General features: G+C 36.5%; 2 protein-coding genes across 2 annotated transcripts; both read right to left on the minus strand.

Annotated features, from left to right (window-relative positions):
- Nucleotides 1-127: 127 nt before the first annotated feature.
- Nucleotides 128-4,938, minus strand: LOC145209137 (beta-1,4-galactosyltransferase 4-like). Its single transcript, XM_080079385.1, has 6 exons — nt 4,221-4,938; nt 2,724-2,861; nt 2,240-2,478; nt 1,524-1,711; nt 1,118-1,345; nt 128-962 (listed from the first exon to the last, which is right to left on the minus strand). The coding sequence occupies exons 1-6, from the start codon at nt 4,627-4,629 to the stop codon at nt 707-709; spliced, it is 1,458 nt and encodes a 485-aa protein (XP_079935511.1). The 5' UTR covers nt 4,630-4,938; the 3' UTR covers nt 128-706.
- Nucleotides 4,939-5,306: 368 nt separating this feature from the next.
- LOC145223717 (WD repeat-containing protein 90-like) lies at nt 5,307-25,778 on the minus strand. The gene is made up of 37 exons (XM_080090112.1): nt 25,639-25,778; nt 25,436-25,564; nt 24,955-25,046; nt 24,554-24,701; nt 24,183-24,306; nt 23,657-23,843; nt 23,299-23,481; nt 22,858-23,018; nt 21,984-22,156; nt 21,633-21,798; nt 21,286-21,452; nt 20,981-21,146; nt 20,594-20,693; nt 20,359-20,533; nt 20,007-20,180; nt 19,577-19,726; nt 19,371-19,470; nt 18,991-19,150; nt 18,729-18,885; nt 17,983-18,235; nt 17,553-17,693; nt 17,368-17,473; nt 16,354-16,558; nt 15,499-16,057; nt 15,028-15,196; nt 14,496-14,635; nt 14,238-14,355; nt 12,139-12,231; nt 11,863-11,980; nt 11,466-11,707; nt 11,098-11,223; nt 10,804-10,911; nt 10,457-10,597; nt 9,919-10,116; nt 9,608-9,811; nt 6,103-6,225; nt 5,307-5,816 (listed from the first exon to the last, which is right to left on the minus strand). The coding sequence occupies exons 1-37, from the start codon at nt 25,667-25,669 to the stop codon at nt 5,556-5,558; spliced, it is 6,048 nt and encodes a 2,015-aa protein (XP_079946238.1). The 5' UTR covers nt 25,670-25,778; the 3' UTR covers nt 5,307-5,555.
- Nucleotides 25,779-27,376: the final 1,598 nt, after the last annotated feature.

Consider the following 27,376-nt stretch of genomic DNA (forward strand, 5'->3'; position numbering starts at 1 on the left):
TCAACACGGCAACTCAAATGCAAAATTCAAGTTAAGGAAAAAAGTTTGGTAAAATTTACGACGTTGAATGGTGTAGCCCAGGGGTGGCCAACTTGCCAGTCGTTAAGATCGACGAAAATTTCCTTAATTGTACGCGATCGACTGATCAGTCGTAATTTAGGCTGACACTAACACAAAGCAATAACGCAAATTTTTTCATGCGATTTGCTTGACAATTGCCACATATTTATGGTCATGAGTTTTGTTGGCAAGCATCACCTAGTTATTACAACAATAAAACGTCGCATATGCACACAATTTTTATCAAAGTAGTCAGTGGGAACTTTTAAATCTCCCCAATCAATAGCAACAGCTTCGTTAAAGCAAACACTCAAGTTGTGACGACAAACATTGTAGTTGTTACGACATAATTTGGTGCCAAAATAACAATTGTTACGCAACAAAGAAAGTGACAATTACTTAGGTATTGTCTTATTACACATGTGTGCGTTGTTTCAAAATGACAGAAGTGCTGTTTTATAATATTTAATTTGTTTTTCAATTAATAAGCGTTTGATTAGTTGTGGAGAATTTAGTGGCGATCGACCAGTCAAAAGCAGGCGATCGACCAGTCGATCGCGATCGACGTGTTGGCCACACCTGGTGTAGCCTATATCTTCCCTGCTGTTAAAAAAGAACTAATATTAAGACACGAACCTGTGTTACGTCACAAAAACAATGTGCCGTCATCAGTTGATTGAAATTGCAAGTATGTGCAGAAAATATCAAAATACTGGCAAAGGCCAGATACTGCTGCACATAATACCGTGCTTAACGACGGGTCGCATTGCAACATCGCAGTGCCAACATCTGCTGTGATGTTTGTGTACATCGCATATTTCTTCACATCCACTATTGAATATTGAAGGCTGTTTAAGCCATCATCAAGCATTCGTTTTGACGATTCATCCAACATGAGGCGCCTGTTCACATATCGTCTGGGTTAGTGACACATTACCATGCGTTTTTAGTAGAACAAGATGTTGCCAATTGGCAAACAAAGCCTATTCCGTTTTTTAGAATGAGGCGAACAATTGGGCCTTGACATTTGTTGAAATTGTTTTAAAATTACTTTCACCTGATACGGTTTGGTTTATTTCCTTTGTCGCGAAAATGAAGGCTCATCTTATATCGGGCCAGTTCTCGTGGGGGTCGAGTTATCGTGTAACCCCTCGAAAATAACCGCCGAAACATGTCGTCATCCTCCCCTCCCCAACCCCAATACTTGTTCGAAAAGCCATTGACGTCACGGAACTCAGCTGGTGTCACCATGGTAACGCCACCGAAGATGGTCAAATATGGAAGTCTACATAAATAAAACCAATTACTCGAATTGTAGTTTCCAAGACCTCAGGTTTTTTGCATGAGACAATTACAAAAAACTGCATAATAAAGCAAAAAATAATGGTTTTACACACACAGTTTACAGACAGCCACAAAAAAGTAATATAGTGAATGGTAAGTTTATCACACAAACTACTTACTGATAATCGAACTTGTCAATAGCCACAGACAAATGCCGAGGTGTATGTTTACATGTGTACAGCAGATTATCGTTTTCTGGTAACATATCAACGTCGTGAAAAACAATACAATCGTAATCGTCTTCTTTGGTTGCTTCAAGAAAGCCTATGTTCATCAGTTTTGCTTTGTTGAAAGCAAGATCCCCAGCCTTAAGTCAAATAATTAGTGGTTTTTATGAAAAAAGTCTTATTACGTCACTATAGAATAGAGAGAGACATAATGACTACGCGTGGATTTTAAAGTTAATATGCATGTAATACATATTTTAAAATCTTTTTAAAGTGGGGGCACGACATTAGGTGCGTGAAAAGAATAGGAATTACGAGTTCATTAGTTTAACACAAAACATTGCATTTACAATAATTGTATACTTTTCTGACCCCCAATATCGAGTATTATCGGGTCGCGGGAGACAATGTTGGAAAACCATGGTTAAAATGCAAATGTAGTAAACCAGATGAGTCTGTGCTTGTTTGTTAAACCTGATGTTGTATGGATAGTGGTTTATCGGGCCAAATGACGTAACGGCATGACATCTAGGTATTCGGCATGTGCCTCAAAGGCATTGGGCCAGGAGCATGACAATTAACTCGTAAGCGGTGAATAAAGCAACTCTTCTTAACATTAGGCGTTTTATTTGGATAAATAATACTGTGTATGAACTCAAAAACTATACCTGGTGAACAACGTAAACTTTGTAGTGAAGTTGCTGCCTTTGCCAGATTGGGTGGACATGCCACAAGAGAGCGCGCAAGTGCGCTTCCCTGTCTCGGTGGGGAATTATAAACGCCACACGATGTCTCGATAAGCAGTTTGGGGGTTCAAAACGTCCACCGACCTCGAGCTGTGGATTGTGCAGTGAAATATGCTCCATGGTCGGTGGACTGGAGTTGAACTTAAACTCCAATTCGCCTACTATAAAAAAGCTTGGTTACGAAGTAAATGATATGATATCATTTGTTTTTAGTACAACCGTTTTTGCAGATGCGTAGACAACTTTCAATGTTGTAGAAATGTGATGTGCTGTATTTGTGAAACTACATTATTACCACATCAGCAGATACAATCAGTACCGTCTCATATCAGTGTTTCTTATAAAAAGCTCTTTTAAGATTCCTTTAAAAGCAGCAACCCAAACAAGAGTACAATAATCAACTTACGTAAGCCAGGTGGTTGGACTGGACACAGTGGTTTCGATACATGCTGTGCAGAACTATCGTGTAACTTTGTCGCTGTTGGTTTCACTGGTGGCCGTGGAAGTGTTGGGTAATCAACTGATGCCTTTGTACCAGTTACCTCTGCGAAGAAAAACATGATTACCACACCGGTAGTTTAACTGCGCCATGTACGATTGACTACAATAATTTACTATTCAAAAACTGAAAAACAAACAAGTTGTATAGCAATATTTTTTATGTTATGATAACAGTTTGAATCTCCTTCTTTTTGTTTTCTTTTGTTTAGTAAACTGATGTTAGCGAAATTCGTGTTAAATTTCTTGAATTTTCGACAAACATTTTTCAACGACACGGAAGGAAGATCGCACGTTTACGTCACAGTATTGTCTTTTACGTCGCATTGTACCGATAACATGACTGGCGAAAGAGTGTGCATGTGTGTGTGAGTTGTGCAACCAACAGTCACCGTGTGGTGCAAAACTTCCCGTTAGTTGGACCTCTCTTCTGTACAATGGATTATGAAACTGAAGGTTGGCTCAGGCGCCGCATAATAAAACTTTGCTTGAACAGGGGTTTACAGGCAAACAATGGTGGTAAAACGTCATCTATTGTTGTGTACACGAATCTCGTATTTCAAAAAACACGACAATGATCGGTTAAGGTTAACAGTTGGTGTCTATTACTGTGATTTTTAAATTTAAACCGTTGCATATGTGGTAATCTCTGTCAGTAATAAAGGACGCCTTTGACTGAAATGGAAAGACATTTAGTAGAAGGGCCTACGTGTCGTATAGATATGGGTACACATTAAGCAGTTTTGTGTAATGAAATTCAAAAGCTAAAGCACAATAAGTTTTAAATATATATTGTTCAGCTAAGTTGGAACTCATCAATACACTGCAATGTCCTCAAACAATATAGATTTGAACAAGACGTTTCAAAACGACTTCCTTGTACGTATAGAATATCGCACCCTTAGCGCCTGCAGGAAATAATTTGTGATCTCAGTGACACATTGTTGGTCCACACAAATTCTATTCGGTCGCGACATGCTGTTGTATTAAGGCTGTTTGAAAAGGAAGCCGGAATAAAAACGTTTACGGCACGAACTAAAACATCTTAAGAGTCAATTTTTTTTCGATTTGTTTCACTGTACGTGAACAATTGTTGGTAACCCACACCAAAAAGCTTTAAAAATGTAGCGTCGTAATAATCTCTATTATGTAGTTGTTTTACAATTTAAGATAAGTGAACTGCATTCCCTTTAATTTAAAATAAATGGGACATTTAATTTGCCAAAGCAGCTTACGTTTGTTAGCAATATTGGCAGAATGGAATTTAACAGTTGCCTAACATTACAAACTTTTGCTTTCCAAGCATGAGCTACTTGAAGTTTTATGCCCGCGTTGTGGACGTCTTGATTTGCATATTCAAAATTACAATGAATATCAAAACTAAAACCGGAAAAGAAAAGCTTACCGTCATTGTTTGGTGAAAAGGTAAAAATATCTCTGCGATACGTTGAACGGTTCTTTCCGAATTTCTTTACTCGAGAGTTTCCAAATATTTCACCTCCAAAAATGTTGCGATCAACCTTCTTTTTTAAAATAGTGTTAGAAACTGTTTGTTTGGCAAACCTTGCAAGTCGCTTTCCTTCGATTTCATTATGGCTTGTTGTCAGATTTGTTCGAGTAACAAACAAAAACAAGTGCAGTTGATACAGAACCATTAGACTAATTGTCATTGTACACAGGCTGCGAAACGCCCAACGTTTCTCGAATAGAAGTATTCGGCTGACAGCTGGACGCAAAACTGGCTTGGCATTTTGTAAGACTTGCAACAGCTTCGAACCTCCACAAGGCGTCTTAAAAATCGCGACAACTCGCATCACTGATCACGATAGCTTGTTCCATTTGTTATATGCAACCATGCAGTCATTCTTGAAATCTAGTTTGAACAAATGTTCTAGTTTGCAATACTTTTAGGTACATACAGATAAACTGACCCGTGTCAATTGATCAAAGCTGTGGCTTACTCTTAAGAAAACTAAGAAAATTTGCTTGTTTTTTGCCTAAAACACTATCACTACTATATAATCAACGCTTGGCCAAAAATGCAGCACTATGTTCTATATATCAACACTACTAACCAAATGTGACGCGTCCAATTTCCTATCTACACTCAGAAGCCAGCTAGCAAGAACAGAACAATGGATACTGAATATATTTTGTGTTGAAAAAGGCTGGACGGGCCGTACACAACAACGCTTGATCTGAATGGCTCAGTTTATTGTAGAATTTTGTGGCTTTTGTTAATACTTAACTCGCTTTCTCTCTGTTGTGAACGTATTTTCTACTGATGTATCTCGAATTTCAAAGCATCTACTCGATAGCAGTAATGCAAGGTGCTCTTAAAGTTAGACAGGCATACCGTTGTAAAAATTGTATGTTATAACTCGAAAACCATTTGAGACCAATCCATTCCATTCGTCAATTTCATTGGTTCTGATTTCTCTTCGTTTTTTACAACTAGATGGTCTTTCCTGCTAATATTTTGATCACGATACGCCAGCAAAGTTACTTTTATTACAAAACGAAGAAGCGAATTCCTCACTTAAACTAAAATGCACGCAAACCGTCATTGCAGCATAATAAAAAATATAAAGTCGTTACACCTACAAAGCAGCATAACTTCAGCTAAAAATATATTGTTCTAATCTTCGGCCAATACAGCTTGTAAATTAAACAATACGACTTCTTCGAAACAGGATATGGGAACAGGCAAACAATACAAAGTATATATACCAATAAAAATTTATTCGTTCTCTTCCGTTTCATTCACGCAAACCGTCCAAACAAGTAACTCGCGCCCCGATGAAGTCACAAGCAAATTTCCAACCGGGGAAAACTTAGCGTTGGATATCGTACCACAGTGACCAGTGAAGTCTTGAAAAGTTCCGTGTTCGGCGTCTATCAGTTCCATTAATCGTGAAGTCGTGCCTGTTGCCACAAGGGCGCCCACTGGCGACACTGCCATGCATGTTGCCCAGTTTGGCAGAGGAAGAGACTTAACAACCTGTTCACAATAAGTTTTATGTTTAGGTACTTTTTATGACAAAAACAAAATTGTAAGAAATTAAAACGTTGAACAAATTTCGCGCTATGTTGTTTTGGGGATATGAACAGAGACAATTACGTTCGGTTAAACTTAAACAAAAAAATAAAACACTAGGCATGGGACTATACGCAAAAAATCGTAAAACGTTTCGTCACACATTTTTTCGCAAAACAAACGCCGAAATATTCTGTTTGACCAAAAAATGCGACCAATAGGCTGCTACGTCATAAAATAACACCACTACCTTTTTCTGTGTAAGACTGTACATCTGTATGCACTTGCTCATTCCATAACCACAATACATAACCAAATCGGCTTCCGTTGGATGGAAATAACAACTGCTGGGTGGAAGACATTGAACCAATTTCTGAAACCGAGATTAAACCGATATAAAACCCGAAAGGCAATCGTCAAAATTACTGGTAAACCCAAATTTGTCAAAGTCTATAATTTAAAATGTGTGGTTGTTTCGTTTGATTGTTTGTCATTATATGCGTACATTTATCAAGCTTACATAATTTGGAAAGTGCACAGTTTTGCATCATATATTGCAGAGATGCTGGCCTGTGTATACGCTCAATGATAACATGATAACATGTCAGATCAGCGATTCCTAATGTTTTTTTTTGGGGGGGGGGGTAAAATACATGCTACCTCATTTCTGTTTTTTACCTTGAATAATGTAAAAACTATGGACAGCTAACGAATTATACATTCTATGTCAGTGGTTCTCAAAGTATGGGTCGCGACCCAAATATGGATCGCGCAGGGTCAAAAAATGGGTCGCGCTACGTTAATTCAATTCTGCCCAAACGAACTATTACTGAATTAAGTAAACACAAACGAATTTGCTTAATGCAGTAATAAATTCACCTCACTCGACCACGTTGTACAGTAAAACTAGAAGGGTGGCTTAGCACGTTCTGTTGTTGCATTTACACTATAACCTTTTTCAAAGCATTAATATATTTCCTATGCTTATTTTGTTTTGGATCCCACATTAGCTATCATCTATTATAACCTTAGTCGTTTCTGCAGGCAGAAACTCATGGGTCCCCACACATGCAAAGTTGAAAATAATGCATTTCAAGAGATAACCATGAGAAAGTCGGGTGTTGTAAGGTAAAACACAGTGATCGGCACTGGTCTCAAATAATAATACTATGTACAAACTATATAAATTTAGATTCACCCCAACATTCTTTTTCAAAGAAAAGAAGGAGTAAATAGTGGCATAATGGGGTAAAACAAAAAATGGACACCTATGAATAGCAAATTCAAGCTGTCCAATTTTCATTTAATTTGAACATTGTTAAAAGGGTCACCCATTTTAGGGATTAGTTGGTTAAGTTGTGGTGCTACAAGGCAAAACATAACATTTGAGGACTTAGTATGTTCAAGAAACTTTGCAAATTTCATATAATTAGGATGTTTTTTTAAAGTTCATTTAATTTAGGGGGCTAGTTGAGTAAATGTTGGGGCTATAAGGTAAAACACATCAATTGAAACCTACAAATAGCATAGTCCACATGCATAGGCGTCCATTTTTTAGCATAATTTTTCTTTTGTGGGGTGGCAAAATTTGGTCAGGTTCCTTACGTGATCAAACCACACCACGATACTCGTTAAGGTTTGTAGATGGCGTTTCTCTGATATTGGCAGGGTATAAACACGTATATTACTCTGTACGCAATCTTGCTTAACTTAGACGTAACAACTATGAAAGTGTGATACATAAACAGAGATCTGTAAATTAATTTTTCATGTTCAATTTTGCAAGAGTATCGAATCGGCATTGCAGTTTCGACACGAAATTTGCGCACATGGGTGGCCACTGCAATTAAATTTTCCGTGCATGGAAATGAAACTCTGTGGAACAATATAATCTCCAACTGCTAATTAACACCCACAACACATAAAAACGTGAAATTTGCCATTGTTACGTCCTGTTCAGACTTGTTCTGGTGGAGCAAACTTGAAATCACTGAAGCGAGTGGCGCAAACGGGTTTCCCCATGCGTTGTGTAAAAACAAAAGAGATTTCGCGGAGCTTGCTTTGCACATGCTCGAAATATACCGACCATTAGAAAGAGCGCATGTAAATGAAAGAAACCCATACCTGTAGTGCACGAATATAAATACGGCTAGGCAATTTCTGGGGTGGCAGCATAGCTATTTTATAATGGCTGCCAGCCCAGAGATTTTTAGTGGGGAGGAACGCCACCCCCGCCACCCCGGGAATCGACGCATATGTCCACATGTTACCTAAATTTTACCCAATCCCGACACTGTTTAATAAACTCACCCATTTTAGGGGCTAGTGGGGTAACTAATGGAGTCCGACACACAAACTAAAAAAATATGAAACCTCAATGACTCAATCAATAGTACTGCAAAATTTCAGCCCAATCTGCCAATGTTTAAAATTTTGACCACTAGAGGTGTTTTGAGCAACAACCGTTAATGTTTCTGACGTCATACTGCCATGGCGCAAAAACGTCCACCAAGCAACCCACAAACATGAGTAACACCTGACTGGTTGCCCTTGTCACACTATTGCGCCACAGAAATCTTTCGCCTGTAGTGCCCAGTAACATACAAATACGTTTTACACTTTGGGGGCTTGTGGGGTAAATGTTAGGGCTACAGGGTTGAACACAACAATCGACACCTATAAATGGCATACTCTACAAGCTATCCAAATTTCAGCCAATTCTGACACTGTTTACAAACTCACCCATTTTAGGGGGCTAACGGGGTAAATACTAGGGTTATCTGGACAAACAAAGTGGATGCACATTTACATAACTATATCTACCATATGTATAAGTTTCAACCACATCCATCAAACATTGATGGCAAAACGAGTCGGACAAACTTTGGGGGAAAATAACCATTTTAGTGGGCTAGCGGCGTAAATACTGGGGTTATCAACAAAAACAAAGTGGGATGCACATCTGCATAACTATATCTACCATCTGTGCAAATTTCATCCAAATCCATCAAACATTTGACAGAAAAACGAGTCGGACAAACTTTGGAAATAAAAATAAAAATAATAAATAAATAAAAACAATTTGAGTAAAATCAATATAATGAACCAATCATTGCCACATACAGACTTACTGTTACGCACATGGCGATTGTAACGTCATAGCACGGGAAATAAGAGGACAAGTTGATGATGCGAAACTGAACGTGATTCGTACAATGAAAATTTTTTAGATTTGGGATTCACTTCTATCAATGATCATGGTGCTGTAAAGCCGCAATGTGTGCTGTGTTATACAGTGTTGTCGAACGAATCAAGCTCGTTCAGCCTGCAGCCATTTTTACATGGCCAGACTCCTATGCGGCGACGACGTGGCCTCGAAATGGCAGTACGTCTCGTTATCGAACAGCACAGTTAAATATATAAACCATTTGTTTGTAATCAATCATGGTTTCATAGAACTGTGTACTACAAATGGTTGTCTGTGTCTTTTTCTATTTCATGCACATCAGTAAAAATACATGTTTTGAGGTTTGGGTCGTGAGGTGTTCATAAAACTCAGATTTGGGTCGCGGGTAAAAAAGTTTGAGAACCACTGTCCTATGTCGATGTACTCATATTTTGGAAAATTATGTTTGTACAATTAGATTGTTGGTTCAACGAATGTTTCTCAATGATAAGTATCATTTCACCCCAAAAATTTGCCCCGACTTCACAACTACTGGACGATATCAAGAAACATTTTAACACAAAATCACCTTGTCATTTTGAGCAAGTTTTGACCCGTCCGGTGCAAAACATGGTGCAGGGAAGGTCAACCAGTCAATCATTTCACAAACATCGTGTTTCCAATTGGTCTTCCACACACTAACACGTCTGTCACCTCCACACACCATGCAAAGCTGACCATCACTACTGACACTAGAGGCACCGTCGAGCTCAGTGAGGGCTACTGGATGATCCTATACATAACAAACTGTCAGTTGATCTTGTCATAGCAAATAAAGATTTCCAACGCACCACAATAACAAAATTTTTTGCATATCCTAAAATATGCTGGACAAGTTACCTTTCTTAGCGACACAGTGATATTATTGATAGGGGAACCCTTGTGGTCACGAAGTACACGAAGCGTGACGCCAGTTGCAAGTGACGTGACAGCAACAGTTCCGTCTGTGGAGCCAGAGAGTAGTGTGTCGTTGTCAGCTGAAAACTCAACCGCAGTCACAGAATGTGTGTGGGGTTGAAGACGAAGTTTTAGGATCAACTGCAATAAAGATGAAATAAAACTCAATCACATAAAAAGATTTTTTTAATTTTTTTAAGATGTTGGTCGCTTTTGTTTCCAAGGTTTATTATTATGTTGGAAAGATGGAAAATGTACTAGTCAAGTTTTATTTCAACACAAGGCGTCGACTTGAGTTGGATAAGTTTAAGGTTGTTCGGGATTTTACATTGTTTTAACCAACTTCACGAAAGCTTGCTGTTTTGACCAAGGCACTTGCATGAATTTGACATTAGTCAGCACGGCTAACCCATCGTTATATAAATGTTTGCACATAGCTCGCACCTTACCTATATTTAAAGATTCTAACACAACAAACTACCTTGTCAATGTCAAACACACGAAGCGTTCCATCGCTGTAACCAGCAGCTAACATTTTGTTCGGCTTTACTGAGACGCCATCAAAGGATGACTCAGCCATAAGATGACTGAAGGTTAAGCATCCGCAAGATTGGTTTATTACCTGGTTCAAAATTAAAAAATGTTATATTGAGATTGTTTTGCTGATATTTTACATTGCACAAACTTTTACAAACACATAAAAACGCCGTAGAACACTATAAACGGATCTGTTTCAGCAAATGTTCTCACATCACTGATGATGGCATTAGCATTTGGTGAAACGTTTGATTAATAAAGCATGTCGCTTTTTAAGTCAACTTGACTTACTTGAAATTGTACAGCTAGTTCTTTACTTCGCACAGACCACAGTCTCACAGTTCCTTCATCACTGCACGTCGCAAAATAATTGCCTTCATCGAACACTATGTCATTTATCTGTATCAACAGGCCAAGTAATACGTTGAATAATTTTGCGTTTTAATTCACATCAAAAATATTTATCGAGCAAAATATATTGAAAAATTTAAAAATGAACTATAGCTTATTGCACGATATCGCTGACAGGTATGCCTTCAGCCTGTTGAAGTGAATTGAAAGTTCAAGAGTTAATAAAACTGCAACCTTTTCGTTGTGACCGGATACCATGCGAACCGTCGAGCGTTCGTTCCAGTCGAGATACCAAATTGTCCCGGATGTTGTCCCCACTATTCCCATGTCAAGCGCGTCATCGAACATTCCAGATATTACCTGCAAAACAGCAATGCACAACTTTTCGTTGCCATAACTACAGGAGTGGGTCAAATATAGTGTTCTGATTGGCTGAGCATCTCAGTTAATGTCAAAAAACTTCAGCTTTATTTCAGCTAAATTCACTCCAGCACCGAGCAACAATATGGATGAGGAATGGATCGGTACATAGTACATAGTGTTTCAGACTCGTCGCCAATTTTGTCCAAGTTTTATATTACTAGCTAAATCACTTTACCAACCTCAGCATGAACTGTTAACTCATCTTCCAAATATAAATTTCCCGGTTTTCCATCATTATCAGAATATCTCATCTCCTTCACGCCTGCAAGCGACCAAAGTCGGACAGCACGTGACGCGCCAGCAACCAATAGGCGACAGGCACGTGATTGCATCAAACAAATTTCTGCTGAGTCAGCTTTCCAGTGCAGAAAACAGCGATTCGCTGAAGTGTCCCAAACTGATACAACCCCAGTGCTTGAACCTGTAGTGTACAAGCTTGTTAGGGCTCGACACTATGTCAGTTTTTGCTTCTCTACACCATTTGGATTAATCAAATCCAAAGAAATAGATTTTAGTAAGTTTAAATTTTGTGAAGTCAAAGTATAGTAATTGGTAAGGAAAATAAGACAGGCACACCTATATATAACATGTGTTCCTTTCCATAACATGCAGCAGTAAAATGAACTGGTTTGTCTCTTATTTCATCCATTTGCAAATTTTCTGGAATATCGGCTTCATGTACATTTAATGTCACCTACAAATTCAAAATATTGGTAAATAAGTACTAAAACGGATATTAGTTCCAGTGTTTTGTCTGCACTGGCATATCTAGGAAAGACTACTGTCACATAATTAAGTAGCTTACTGCTAATAGGAAAACAGAAATTTATGTTTAATAAGCAATAGCTTTACATGTTTTCCATCTTCTTCCAACATCCAGAACAAAATGCTTGCATCATGACCAACAGTCACAAACTCATTTGATGTGTGAGGGTCCCAAACAACCTACAGATATACACAACAGCATAATATTTATCATCACACATAAATCTTTAATTAGGAGAATGCATTTTAAACTAGAAGGGTGGCTTAGCACATATTGCCCTTGCATATACACTATAACCTATTTGAAAAAAATAATACATTCCCTACACTTATTTTATATTGGGTCCCATATCACACACTGTCTTTTATAACCTTAGTCGTTTCTGCAGGCAGAAACTCATGGGTCCCCACACATGCAACGTTGTAAATAATGCATTTCAAGAAATAACCATGTGAAAATTTGGTATTGTAAGGTCAAACACAATGATTGGTACTAAGCATAAATAAACATGCTATGTGGAGTACAAACTATCTACATTTTCTTCCATTCGGGGATTTTTAAAGGTTTTTCTATTGTATGTTCTATCTGAAAAATATAGGGGTAAATAGCGAAAAATTAGACTAAAACACAACAATCAGCTGCTATTATTGGAAAATTGCACAAGCTGTCCTAATTTCATTCAATTCAGACTTTGTTAAAAAAATTCACCCATTGTAGGGGGCTAGTGGGGTAAATGTTGGGGCTACAGGTTGGAAAACAACAATCAACAACCATAGATAGCACCCACTACAAGCTGCCCAAGTTTTATTCAATTCAGACATTGTTTAAAAAATTGTCCTATTTTGGGGGGCCAGTGGCGTAAATGTTTGGGCTACAGGGTCGAACACAAGAATCAACACCTATAAATGGCATACTCTACAAGCTTTCCAAATTTTATCCAATTCAGATATTGTTTAAAAAATTCCCCCTTTTTAGGGGGCTAGCGGGTAAATGTTGGGGCTACAGGTTGGAAAACAACAATCAACACCTAACAATGGCACAATGGACAAACTGACCAAATTTCATTTGGCCACTGGAGGGGCTTTTGAGCAACAACCGTTGACGCCTCTGACGTCATAAGGCTGTTAACACCCCCTGACTGACAACTGCAAAAACATCCACCAAACAACCCACAAACATTAGCAATGTATAAATGGTTGCCTTTAAAATATCACACAAAACTAACGTTTGTGGTGCGCACCAACCACATTTTACATTTTGGGGGCTAGCGGGATAAATACTGGGGTTATCATGACAAACGAAGCAGATGGCACATCTACATAACTATATCTACCATCTGTGAAAGTTTCATCCAAATCCATCAAACATTTCAGGGCAAAAAGGGGTGGACAAACTTCAGGGAAGAAAAAAAAAAAGAAATTGAGTAAAATCAAGATGTGTCCCCTTCAAGGAAGGGGACCCATAATTAATGTTAACTGTTTTCCCAATAATGATGATGGTCTCATATTTAAAATTCTGCCATGAAAACTTGTTTTATTTTAATCTGTTTTTAGCTTAAATGATTTTTTAAAGCTTAAATGCAGACTTGGACAATTAGATTTTTTTTCGGTTTTTCAAATTAGATTAAAATTAAAATTAGAGCATCTCCTTTTTTGCAAATTAGATTGGAATTAGAATTAGAATTTTCTCAAAATCTAGAAATTAAACTAGAATGCAAACTAGAATTAGATTTAAGCCAACCAACTTTAGTGTGTTTCAAATTTGAACTTGTAGATTTGCACGTTTAGAACAATTCGATTCGGTGCATCTCAAACATGTTTAAAAGAAACTGAGTGCCAAATTTATCTAATAAACGTTTTTCAGTGATGTAGTTTGGTCTTGTTAATTGCATGATTTTGGCGCTTAGGTTACAAAATGCATGGTCAGATCACATGCCTAAAAGTGCCGTTGGACAAACTAGCGATTTTGGGAAAACTGTAAATTAGATTAGAATTAGAATTAGAGCTTACTCGATAATTCTAAATCAGATTAGAACTAAAATTACCGCCATTTTGCTCTAATTTGCCCAATTAGACAACTAGAATTATCTAGTTGTCCAAGTCTGCTTAAATGCACTTAAATCTGTTTTTAAGCTCAAATGCACTAAATGATTCAAGCAAGTTTCTAAACTTCAAGTTACACAAACCTGGTGAACAGGGGATATTGTTTTGGTGGAAGCAAGGACAACAGGTGCAGATAAACCATTAAATCCACTCCACACAACAAGCGAATTCTCTCTGTAATCTCCCATTGACACCAGAAATCTGAAGATGTGTTAGAATCACATTTTACAAATAAAATAGAATGCACAAACAGAAAATGTTGTTGTACCCACCACCTTTTTACAACAATGTATGCTTGTAAGTCATAATATTTACTTTTCGAAAACAGGCAGATTGTTTACCTGTCATCCCTTGAATATGCCAATGACACAACATCATGTTCATGGTATTTTAAAGTAGCTTTGCATGAATTGCTCTGCACATCCCATAAACAAATATGGCTGGAAAGGATTCCATTGCTTCCAGAAGCAGAAGCCAGAATCTTGAAACAGAAACCACTTAACTTTTGCTCTGATATATTTTGCAGAAGTTAGCAACTCTGAGCATTAATTCCAAACAGAAAAAAAAATAATGCTAGCTAAAAGCAAAAAAAGACTCAACACCTGATTAGATACTCCAAAATAAATAGTTAGCCTTTTTGTCAGTAGATGCTTGACATTTTTCTCAGAAAAATAGTAAACCAGGTTTTAAAACTTATAGTTACTTGCCAAAAATAAATATAGTTCATTGCATTAATAACATACAGATTAACCTAAAAATATTTAACAAGACATTTGTTTGGTTCTGTTATGTCTTGTTCAATTTATTCATCTAAACACATGACTGAATTTTTGGATTTGGCACATGACTGAGTCTGCGTGTTACAAATCTTACCAGACCATCATGTTGCATTGCCAGACAGGAAATTTCTTCTGTGTGACCTTTCAAAATATCTCGATCTCCACAAGTAAGACTTTCCAATACTACAAGGCAACCAGAACTGTATGCAAGCTTGCCGGTGTCTGGGTTCCATGCAACATTATGGCGAGCATTTCCATTGTAACTGTTTAAAAAACAACATTAAAAAGAAAACCATTATTTGATTCACATATGGTCTTCATTAAAATAAGAATTCATTGTTTAAATTTTTGTGCAATTTAGCAAAGCTGGTGGGGCCAATGGAGAAGTTGTCAATAATAATATCTGTCATAAATCATAATTTACAACAAAATACAGTGAGCAAGGCCTAGACAAAGATTGCTCCACCCTTTTTTGTAACATTATGGAGGGTATGCACTGTAGTCATATAAAAGGTCGAGTTATATAAGTCAAGTTTATGAGACAAAACTATGAAAGAACATTTACCCAATAACACTTTGCAATTTTAAGCCCTCCTGGCCTTCAGGTGGAGCAAAATATCTTGTAGCAGCTTGACTGCCATCCATCTGACTGGCAAAATGAGACATAACATTGGGACGTTCCTGAAATGTCACCACCTGTGTTTCAGGTTGTTGTTGTCTTACAGAGGAAGGCAAAGTTGGGCACTGTGTGTGAGTTCTGGAACATTCAGTTGAGTCATTTGGCTTTGTTCGCCATGCCACGCGAACAGGCACAGAATCATTTATGGAAGCTGCCAACGATTTTGTATGCTTTTCAAGAGTTTTTAAGTTTGTTTCTGAAATTTGTTTTAATGTATCTTCTTGGCTAGGGTGAGCAGCAATTTTTTCCTCTTCAGGTTTGTCACCCTGAAGATTTCGCATCATTTTTGCATCAACAGTAAACTCTGACACTTCACTTGCATCCAGGTCAGATGTTCTAAGGATTTCTGGGGGAACCCAGGCAGACTCATCTTCAACAAAAGACTGAGGAATCATGGAGGGTGAAGACGTCCTTGGTTTTTCCTCTTTTTCGTCTTCTTCCTCACCTAAAAAAAAGAAAAATTACAGGTTGAACAAATAAACCTTGTCTAGGTCTAATAGTCTGAAATGACAAAATATTTCTGCTCATTATAGCTGTTATATCATATGTGAAAATATGGTTGGGTTGTTGGCAAACTGCAAAAGCTGAGACTTTAACTTGATTAAATACACTTGCATACAGTAAAAAAAGCTAAACCTAACATCCTAAACAATTTAATCATATATTTGTTTAGACACTTTGGACAAATGGATATTGAAGTATTGCATCTAAATAAATCAAACTTATTTTAACATCAGTTACCATGTTTTCTAGCAAACAAAAAAAGGTCAGTTTTGGTTGTCCTTCCTAATGTTTCCACTTGATCATCTTCCTCCATTTGATCTCTTGGCGATCCACAACCAAGAAAGTCCCACAGAAAAACTGCATCCTCGCCACAAGTTATAAGAGTAAGCCGGTCAGGAGTGAACATAACTCGATTCACAGAGGAACTGTGTCCAATGAAAGCCTGATACACAAACAAAAAACCTGAGAGTAAATATATTTTTTATAAATAGCCAATTTGAAATCAATGATTGTGTACCAATTAGGAAACTGTAGACACCATTTAAAATAAAAAACAATGGTATGTTATTGAAACAAGTTGCATATCCGCTGTTTTTATAGTGAACGCAACATTTTAATGTTATAGAGCAGGGCTACTCAAATAGCGGACTGCGGGCCACATCCGGACCTTTGAGGCGTTGGATGTGGACCTCGACGGTCTTTTTATTACGGCTACATACACTATCAATTGTGTGGTAATTACTTAATCATTGAAATGTAGCAGCAGTGTTTAGTCTGGGGTCCGCATTGCAATTATTTGGGGGATTACAACAGCGAGGCTATCCCAAAAAGCCTTTCCTAAAAGTGAGGTCAGATTGTGCAAGTGTGACGAAAAAATCGTTCATTATTTCACTGAACAATTAACAAAACGGCCATTGTTTGCACATAGTGATCCTACAAAACTAGATAAAATGTGGTTTGTATGTTGTGCCAATATAGTTTCGCAAAGATCAAATTAACTTTTAGTGCCTGATACAGGCTTTTGGTTTGCTGACATACATTTAGCTTGAACAAATGTGTTTATGTTGGACCGCACCAAAATTGGCTAAGACATGTTGCATTACTGACAGATGTGTGCAGACCTGGTTGATTTTTTAACTAATTGAATAGCCCTGTTATAAAGATACCTATTTTGCAAGAAAAAAAAACAATTCAAAATGCAACAAATTTTTGGATGAGCAAATAAGTTTTTGCCTAATTTTGCAACTTTACCTGGCAATCTTTTGACATTTTATAATCCCAAACCTTCACAAGTTTGTCCCCTGCTGTCACAAGGTGGCAGCAGTCATCACCTACACACAAGCTGGTAGTACTTCCTCTACAAACATAAATTGATGTGTTATGTTATAATAATATCACAAAAGAAGACAGAACTGGCAGAATGTTTGTTTGGTCACCTGTGAATATTATCTGTGACTGACAGCAATTTTCCTGATTTCCCATCAAGCTTTAGTAAACGGTTGCCCATGGTCACTACCAGAAGTTGGTCAATGGAAGAAGGGCTGAAGGTAATGCGTAATGGAACATCCACTTTGGGCCTATATAATAAAGTAGTTAAAACAATAAAACCAATATAAATGTCTGAATTGATTTCATAAGTTTCTATTGTGTAACCTAAAGAATCTTTTTCAAGAAAATTATTTTTTAAGAAGTTCCAGCAGTGACATTTAAAACAGAAAAAAAATCTTTTCTCTCATAAAAAGTGCAATAATCGAGTGAGAAAAAACACTTAATACATCTCATATAAGAGAAAATAAAATAGAAAATATGTCCATACAACTCCTTTATATCTTGTAAACATATGAAAATGCTAACATCTTTATTAACCTTTGTCCAAGTATGTCAGGATCCAGTTTAGTGCCTGAAACATCTGTACGAAGTAGTTCATCAAGTGTAGATGCATTTGACATTGTAACTGTAAATTCATTTGGGCCTATAAAGGCTACACGACGACCATCTTGGCTAACAGATAAGGCTTGTGGCCCATAATGTTTGCCATGAGCTGCAACATTGGGCAATGATCGCAAAAGAGGTGCACCAACATTCTCAACATCTGATGTGTCAAAAACAGCAACAGTTCCTAAAATAAAAAATATAAAAAAATTTCCAGGTATGGAATACCATTTTTATTGAGATAAGATAAGCTGGTTTTTTCGACTAAAAAACTATGTTACATGACTTTCCGTTATATGTTGATAAGTCATGCATATGATTACATTAAAATTATACACAGAAAAAACAACTGCTTTTAAAATCTTAATGCAAGCCAAGTTACTGCCTAATTATATGTCAACAATAATGCTGACTCCAGCAAATTGTTTAAGTGATGTCTGTGGTCAAGTGCAACCACATATACGGAAGCAAAAGTGCATAGTCTAAGACAGATAACATAAAGAGTTGTTTTATGCTATGTTTTCCTACATTTCACAACTATGATTGTAACTAATATTAATGGTACGCCCTCAAGTATTTTTAAAGAGGCACCTGAGGGTAAAGTTGATCATTCCCAAGCACCGATCACATTGTACATACACAATCAACAGATACAGCATAGTCTGCTTTTGATTATATACCTTTTTCACAGCGTGTGATAAGTCTATCAGCGGAAGGTGTAAATACGATACTTGTTACTTGAGATCCTGGATGAACATTGGTATGTTCTGACAATACACTCGTACTTCCAACATGAAACACTCGCACTGCTCCACTCTCAAACCCACAAGCAAATATCTGAAAATTGTTGCTTTATTGACATAAAATTAAACATAGTAAATTCTCATTATAAAAGCAAAACCATACATGTTAAAATTAATTGAAAGATTTCAATGCACATACCTCCAACATAGGATGGCAGGAAATAACAGTTGGAGTATCTTCAGGTGTTGCGAAATCATACAACTGACGCAAGGTGTCAATATCCCAAACGCGAATGGAACAGTCATCTGAACATGTGCAGATAGTACGACGAAGGCCATCCATACAACTATCCCCAATTCTGCCCAAGGGCAAAGAAAACATAGGTAAAAACACACCGTGAAACAAACGCATCATGTTTCTTTGGATTAGAAACTGCAACACTCAACATAAAATCCTTGCAAGATTATCTGGTCATAATAATCTGTCTATTTTTAAATAAAAATGGACAGATCGTATTTTAAAGCATTCAATTCGAAGATGACATACAATGTAATTATATTTTGAGTGCATAAACGTACATATCGGTGTGTGACCGCATTATGGTGTTGTACTTTCTTGTAGAAATATCAAGAAATCCTAGGGTTGCAGCAGAAGTTGTGGCTAAAACTTTAACTCCATCTGCAACAAAACATAACAAGATGCATCTTATACATTTCAATATATTGAGAAATGGCAGAATGTTTCACTATGATAAAAAAATAAAACTGTGGAACTTTCAAATCACCTGATGTTAGGTCAATGTCAGTAATTGGACCTTCATGCTCAGCTTCAAGAAACACAGATGAAAGATCAAGTGGCCATAACCTTAACACTCCATCATCTGAACCACTTGCCACAAATGTTGATGTAAACCTTATGGTATTCAAGGCTATTCCTGAAGTATCAACATTTGATTAAACAAGAAAGTTTATAATTATAACCAAGGCTAAAATGTAAAAATGTCTTTCTTTTGAAAAGCAATGTCACAGAAAATGTTAATGATCATACTCAGATAAAAAATACTGCAAACCTTTTTTATTCTTTCAACAATTAATTTTACACAAAGCAAATGGACTTTTAAAAGCCAAATTTGAGCAAAATGTTTTGGAAGTTAAGATAAAAAAAAATTCATCACAGGTTTTTTTGTTCTTCTTTTAAATCAGAATTTTGTTTACCTTTGTTGATTATTTCTTCAGCATTCTCATCAGCAGAGTTTGAGGGGTACAATCTGTGTACACTCCTCACTGCCACCTTCTGAAAGTCAATTTCCAGAACATATCCTGCTTTAGTGCAGGAATAAACAGACAAACTGCCACTCTCCAAACTTTCATTGTAGTTTTTTGAGGAAACTGGAATTAATTAACATGAAAATGGCAAAAACGTTTTATAGACAAGATAATTTATGGACAAAAACTGTATTTTAATACAAAATGTTGCCTTTTACTTGTTATATTAGTCAAATAAAATATTGATATATCCTAAAAGGTTATAACTGACAACAAAAACTTGCAGTTTATTAAAACTTACTTATGCCCATTGGAGCAAATGTCACATCAGTAATTTCTTCAACTTTGTGCTCAGTTGGCATGGCAACAGGACATGATCGCAGCTGATTAGAGCGAACTCGCCAAAACCTAATGTTGTCACGTCCACATGTTACCATTCGAGTATCATCTATGGGACTTACTCTTACACGAGAAACCTACCAAACAACTTTTTTAGTTTTGTTTTAATGAAACTATATTGTAAATCATCAGCATACCTCCACATCAGTATGTGCCTTCGCAATGACGCTTACTGAGCCATGACGTAAAGCAGCACTTGTATTCCAAACCATAAAAAGTGTCTTTCCATGACCATCCCTTCAAATATATATATATATATATGTCTGTTTTAAAACATGCTAATAGATAAATAGCCCTGGTCACAAATTAAATGTGTTTGCACAACTAGCTCAACTTTTACTCAAATAATTGTTTACAACCTAAAAGTTTTTAAATCATGCATTTTTAAATATTTGTATGTCAGTGCTGGTAAGAAACAATTTTGAGTCAAATTATACTGTTCCAAAGATAACAAATATACAATCTAAAAAAGTTTTATTAACATAAGCAAATACTTTCAATGGGAAAAAATAAAGATCACATACCTTCCGACACCAACAAGAACTCCACCAGTCTTGGAGAAAGCAAGAATGTTCATTCCTGTTGAGTGTTGGCTTCTTATAATTGCAACACATTTCTGTGTTTCAAACTTCCAAATTCTTACAATTCCTCCTGGGCCAGATTGTGCCGATGCCAAAATACATGGAGAACCTGGAAATTATTAAAATATTTATCATAATTTTTTTTCCAAAATAAATTTGTAAAACAAGTTGGCATTTGGAAAATTTCGCAAGTTTAATTCCCACAAAAACAAGTCTGATTTTATTTTTGGTTTAAAACAGGAACTTACCTTGATTGCTGTTAAAGGCCAAAGATGTAACTTTCTCAGTGTGACCCACAAAAAAATGTTGATGTCCATTTGCAGTTTCCATGGCCACGACCACAGCATGGACAGCATACACAACAACATCATTTCCTCCATTAAGAGAAGAGGTTGGATGCCACAAAGCAATATGTCTACAAATACAAAACCTTAAATATATACTTCCTTACAAAATCTAAACAAATCCAGTGAGAAGAATAAATTATTTTTTTCAGATCTAAGCTGTAAGATGTGTGCTGTACATTTGCAAAAAAAATTCAGAACAAACAGAAAACTAACTTGACATATCATATTTACCTAAATGCACTAAATACCTGTATGCCTTGTTTTCAGCGAATGGAAGGAGACCACTACCAAATCCAATTATCCTTTTGAGCTTTATGATTGGATCAGGTTCCAGACAAGACGTTTCATCACTTGTTTTAAGATTAAGCTCTTCTCCAATCAAAACTGATTGCTGCCTTGAATCTATACTTTTATCTGCACATATGAATAAAAACAACAGTGAAACCATGTTTCATTATAAAGCACCAAAACAAAAAACGTATGGCTGTTTGTTAGTAAGCAGAAAACAGGTTTCAAACATCTTAGTTATATGCAAAATGCAATCTAACATTTAAAACAATAGACTGTATAACTAAAACACCAGTACATATATATCTTACCTAGGTTCGATATGGTGGTTTTGCGAGTGTTAAGGCTGGTTGATGCAATGCTTGACTTCTTTTTGCCAGTGAAATGACGATGTACTACAACCTCCTGTTCAGGTTTAGAAGATGCAAACACATGAATATCACCACTACTTGCCTCAACAACAGATGCTGTGGGATCAGAACAACTACAAACAAAAACTTGCTGTTTTTATAATTATTTACCAATTGTTTTGGTGTATTAGTGCCACTATATCAATTTGGTGCATAAAATATGAGAAATCAATGACAAACAGTTAGAACAGTTCATATAAATTTGGCTAAAACACTAAAATGCCGAAGAGAATGTGCCACAGTTTGAAAGTGTCACCCTAAAGCAGTGGTTCTCAACCCGGGGTCCGCACTTCCTAATTTTGCGTACATAAAAATTGATGAAGCGTGATTTAAAAAAATGATTCAGTGTTTTAAAATAGCATGAAACTTGTTTAAAAACATTCTTCATAGACAAACCGAAATGCATTGTGACATACTAACCCCATTGTGATGTAACAGAGGTAAATTGTCACTGGCAAACAATGGCCCATCACAGTGTAATGACTCTTTATTGTTGATTTCCGATGTCGCTACCCAGACGAAGGGATTTAAATTTTGGTCCTGGACCAAACATGGTTTGTATATTCTGCACCCTGTTTTGGTTGCTTGTTAATGAAAACGAACAAAAAACACCAAAATCTTCCAAGGGATCCGCGATTTTAGCTTGATAGGACCGACACCGGTCCACGGACCGGCGGTTGGGAACCACTGCCCTAAAGCATTACTTTAAATTTTTGATGATTAAATTTGTGTGAAAAAATACTGCACTAACTACAGAAAAAATGACCAATTGAACCTTGCAATAGAACTATCAAGAGAAACACCGACAGCAGGAAGTTCTCTTGTCACTTTGATTTTTGGTTTTCGAGGCCTTTCACGTACAGTGGTGGCAACTGCAATGTTGTTTGAGGCAGTAGAAAACAATCCACTTTTTCTGGTTGCATCAATGGTTCTTGTCTGTAAAAATATATTTCTGAATAGTTTACAAATTAATATTTTTTGCAGGCATGTAATAGGTTTTGACTTCCAATGCTGAAAGAGTATTTTGTTTGCTTTTTTTATAGTTGATCCGAATCTGCTACTCTTTGCCTTTAAGTTAGATGAATAAGGACTATTAAAGAATTGCAATTTTGAAAAGATATCTTGCCAGGAGCAATTGATGTCAAGAGTAAAACAATTTTGTTGAACAAAACTGAAACACTGATTGTTTTGGCCAAAAATGGTATATTTTACAAACCTTTCCTCTTCTGGGACTAGTAATTATGCCAGGTTTTGACTTAATTCTTGTGCTTAAAATTGGACTGGCGTTTTCATCAACATTTCTTTGAATAGAATCGAATGGGAGAATTGGAGCATGACTGGGTGATGAAGTCTCTTTTGATAATGGAAATCGAACAATATCATACAAATCATCCCACTCCTGAAATGTTAATCAAAAAATCGATTATGCAGTTTCCTTACTAGCAATTACTAAAAATTTCTCCTTTGCCGAACACAGACAATAACAATTTTCATTTTTTTTAATATCTGCTTAACAGAAATTCTGTAATATTTTGTTTGTGCAAAGATTATGTAAATTTGCAATAAATGCTCACCTTTGTTTTAGGCAAAAAGTAACTCATTTCTCTTGGTATGGGAGCAAATGTTTCATCAACTGATTTAATTCCAAGCATTCTGGCCTGTCTTACCGACAATCGTGGATCGTAAGAAATATCAGAAGTAAAACAATTTTTAACCAAAAGATTTGCGCAAAGACGAATATTTTTCAAGTGTGAATATTTTCTAAAAAACAAATAAAATAAACTTACTTAACTCCAGAATTGGCATATTATGTTTAATATACAATTTAATTTTCTTAACAGACAAAAACGTCATTTTTTGTATGACTAATTGCAAATAATAGGTTGTCATAGTTTTGTTGAAAGATGAATATTTAACACAATTTCTTGTTACCCTACACAAGGTGTATTATTATGTTTTATATTTTGGAAATATCATATTTCCACATAAGGTGTATCTGTTCATAGTTCCTGCCTTCTACACACTTTTGCGCTTATGGTAGGCATTTTAACAAGATAAGAATCATTGTTATTTGCTGCAAAAGCAAAAGTAACTCATTACCTGTTGATGTACATAGATAATATGTAGTGTAAGTCCATCACCAACATTGTCCATCTTTGTGATAATGGGGCTGGCCCCATAAAATCACTTTTTGCTCCAACAGATGCAAAATGTTCTACACTTCCTGCAAAGAACTTTACATTGTTTAACACTTCAATTCCCTTTATATGTAGCTATAAATTGTGTTTTTCACAAGACTAAGGCAATCAAAACATCTCAGGAAGAACCAAGAAACCGATGATCCAATTACCTTCAAACTCTATACTTGCACAAATTCACACTTCGTGCAGGTTCTTAGTGCAAAAGATAAACTCAACTATTCTCATTGTATAAAAATATATTATGAGAGGAACATTTTTCAAAATTATAACCTTTGGCAGCTTGACATGCAAACGGGAATTGTAACCATGTTGAAGTTGACTTAAATTCCTTAAAAAGATTTGAAAAAGAAATTCTGACAACTAGTCCATCTTCAGATACAGTGTCGATATGTACAACAAAATATTTGGTCGGAATAGGCTGAAAAGAAAAAACACTTTTCACTTTTAAATAGGAATGTGGTTTAATGTTCCTAGAAAGGTAATCAAATGGTAAAGCAATAAAAGCCACTTTAGGTCATTTTGGACTTTTCAATTGGGCAAAGTGTGAGGTTTAGGATTTAGTCTTGTTAGTGACTCAAAACTGTTAGCTATTTCCCCTTTTATTGACTATACAGAGTGTTACTATTGACATTTCAAAAACTATAAAACACTGAAATAAAACAAAAAGCCACCTTGAAAAGAATGTAAAAATATCTCCCAGTTAAACCCAAAGATTGAGTGCTTGTTCTTGGAAACTGGATGTAATTTCCTGCTGGTACTGAACCTTTGAAAACAATTTAACACTAATAACGTAATGCTGTCATAAAAGCAAAGAGATGCAAAAATGTTGCTTCAAATCATTATCTTTCAACCACTGCACCAGGACATACTACTGAGCCATAAAATATCAAATATACTGGTACTCTTATCTTGTGGCTTAGGGCTTGTAAACAAAATGCTGTTGTGCATGACAATGCTAGAAATCTATTAAAATCTTATTTGTTACTGAAAGCAGTGTTATCCAATATATTAATGTTTTCAACTATTTCATTCCATTTTTTTTTAGACTGAAAAATGTCCAAAAATAGTTTGTTCGTGTGACGCTTAAAAATGTTTTATGTCCATTTGTCCATTTTATGCATGTTTTTACAGATTTAGGGCACATATATTAACCTTGAATTTTAAAGACAGTGCATTTTAGTTGTTTATCCATGACTGATGTTACATCCCCTTCTTTGCTTGATTTCTTCCAGTCTTCAACTCGAAACTGTTTAAATATGTTGACAAATGGATGTTGCCAAACTAGAAAAAAACAAGTGAAGAAACCATTGTAAATAATAAAAGGTAACTCCATCAGTTTTACAAGAGCAACTTACGTATTGGTTTTGTTTGCTGAGATGCACTCATTATTTCAAAAATCAATAATACTTTCGTAATATATGAAGTTTGGAGGCTTTAAAAATGAATAGAAAACAACGTCCTAAGTATAGACAGTAGACACCTATAATTGTTGATTTGTTTTAAAACAACAACAATCGTTTACCGATATAGGTATTAAATCATGAAAACATGACAGATTTTGAATACATATAGTAGGTCTGTAACCATAGTGATCATAACCTTTTTTGACCATAGCCACTGTGCCACAGGCCCACAGCCACACCAACTTAAACACGACTTCCACTCGCTACATCAATATCACTAAACTCTGATTGACAGTAGTTAAAAATGGTGGAAAACTTGAATTGTGTAACTCATACTAATTCAAAAAAACCTACTAATTACTCAACAACATTTCCACCGTTTTTAAGGTTAAGCAGTACATGCACTACTACAGAACTTTCATATCACCCGCGGTTTTATCGTTCCAACTTCCAACAATCAAAACAAACCGTTAAAAACAGATGGAGCTAGAGAACAGCTACCTTTAAATGTAGCTGTTTCGCACGAGAATTTATGGAGCATTGTCAACCAGGGAGTCGAACCGCTTGTCATATGGGTTCGGGTTCGGGTTTACTTCGTTTTGTTTTTAAGGGTTCGGGTTCGGTTCCGGTTTTTAAAAATGTATATTTTCGGATTCGGGTTTTGTTCCGGTTTGGGCAAATTATCCGGTCCGAACCGGTTTGCGGTTTTTAAACCGGTTCAAATTTTTATTCGTTTTAATTTAATTCTACCCATTATCTACCTATCAAAAAAATTTTGCCCTTTCACTGTTATTTTTGACACGCCCTATAAGTGTTATCTCGCGTATTCTTTAGTGCGCTTTTTTGAAAAAATCACAAAACATAAAACAGACTGCATTTTTTACTGGTTCGGTTCCGGTTCGGGTCCAACGCCAAACAAAATATGGGGTTCAACTCCGGTTCGGGTTTTTAGAAAATCGTAATTAGCGGTTCGGGTTCGGTTCGGGTTTAATGAAATTAACCGCTCAAACCGGTTCGCAGGTTCGGGTTCAGTTCCGGTTCGACTCCCTGTTGTCAACAAATGAAATGGTCGTTTAATTGGGGGTAATTATGGGTCCCCTTCCCTAATGGGCCCCCTTCCCCCTTCCCCCTTCCCCCTTCCCCCTTCCCCCTTCCCCCTTCCCCCTTCCCCCTTCCCCCTTCCCCCTTCCCCCTTCCCCCTTCCCCCTTCCCCCTTCCCCCTTCCCCCGTCCCCTACGCATCTTGTTTCACTCTGTGTTTTTTTGTGTGTTTTTTTTTACCGAGGAGTTTGTCCATGCACTTCTTGCATGAAATGTTTGATGGATTCGGATAAAACTTCACAGATGGTATGTACTCATGTTAGACGCCGAGTTTTACAAAAACGCAAGGTGGCAAGCGAAAAATATGACGTCATATCATGTGACGTCACAAATGCGTGCAGCCACAAGAGCTCAAACACCCAACAATCTTCCAACAAAATGCAACATTCGCCAAAATAAATAAAAAGAATTGTTCGAAATAATATTTGATTTGGAACAGGTTGCTGTAACGTTTATCATCCAAAAAAATGTTTCGTTGTTACTTTATATGACCCAAGATAACCATTTATTGCAAAACATTCGCATTGTATACAATAATGACCAAACATTCACTGGCAAACAATTGTGTGTTTATGTTATAAAGGAGGTAC

Source organism: Phallusia mammillata, chromosome 1 (genome assembly GCF_965637545.1).
Source record: "Phallusia mammillata chromosome 1, kaPhaMamm4.hap1.1, whole genome shotgun sequence".
In the NCBI taxonomy this organism is placed as follows: domain Eukaryota; kingdom Metazoa; phylum Chordata; class Ascidiacea; order Phlebobranchia; family Ascidiidae; genus Phallusia; species Phallusia mammillata.

Bases quoted from the DNA above. Each gene is read 5' to 3' on its own strand.
- LOC145209137 (XM_080079385.1), bottom strand. From the start codon at position 4,629: ATGCGAGTTGTCGCGATTTTTAAGACGCCTTGTGGAGGTTCGAAGCTG. The intron at 1,346-1,523 runs GTAAGTAGTTTG...TTATTTATGTAG, and splicing joins ATTGACAAGTTCGATTATCA to ACTTCCATATTTGACCATCT. The intron at 963-1,117 runs GTGAAAGTAATT...ATATGTGAACAG, and splicing joins AATAAACCAAACCGTATCAG to GCGCCTCATGTTGGATGAAT.
- LOC145223717 (XM_080090112.1), bottom strand. From the start codon at position 25,669: ATGAGTGCATCTCAGCAAACAAAACCAATAC. The intron at 20,534-20,593 runs GTATGCTGATGA...GTTGTTTGGTAG, and splicing joins AGGCACATACTGATGTGGAG to GTTTCTCGTGTAAGAGTAAG. The intron at 10,912-11,097 runs GTTGCAGTTTTA...CTGTTGATACAG, and splicing joins TATCCGGTCACAACGAAAAG to ATAAATGACATAGTGTTCGA.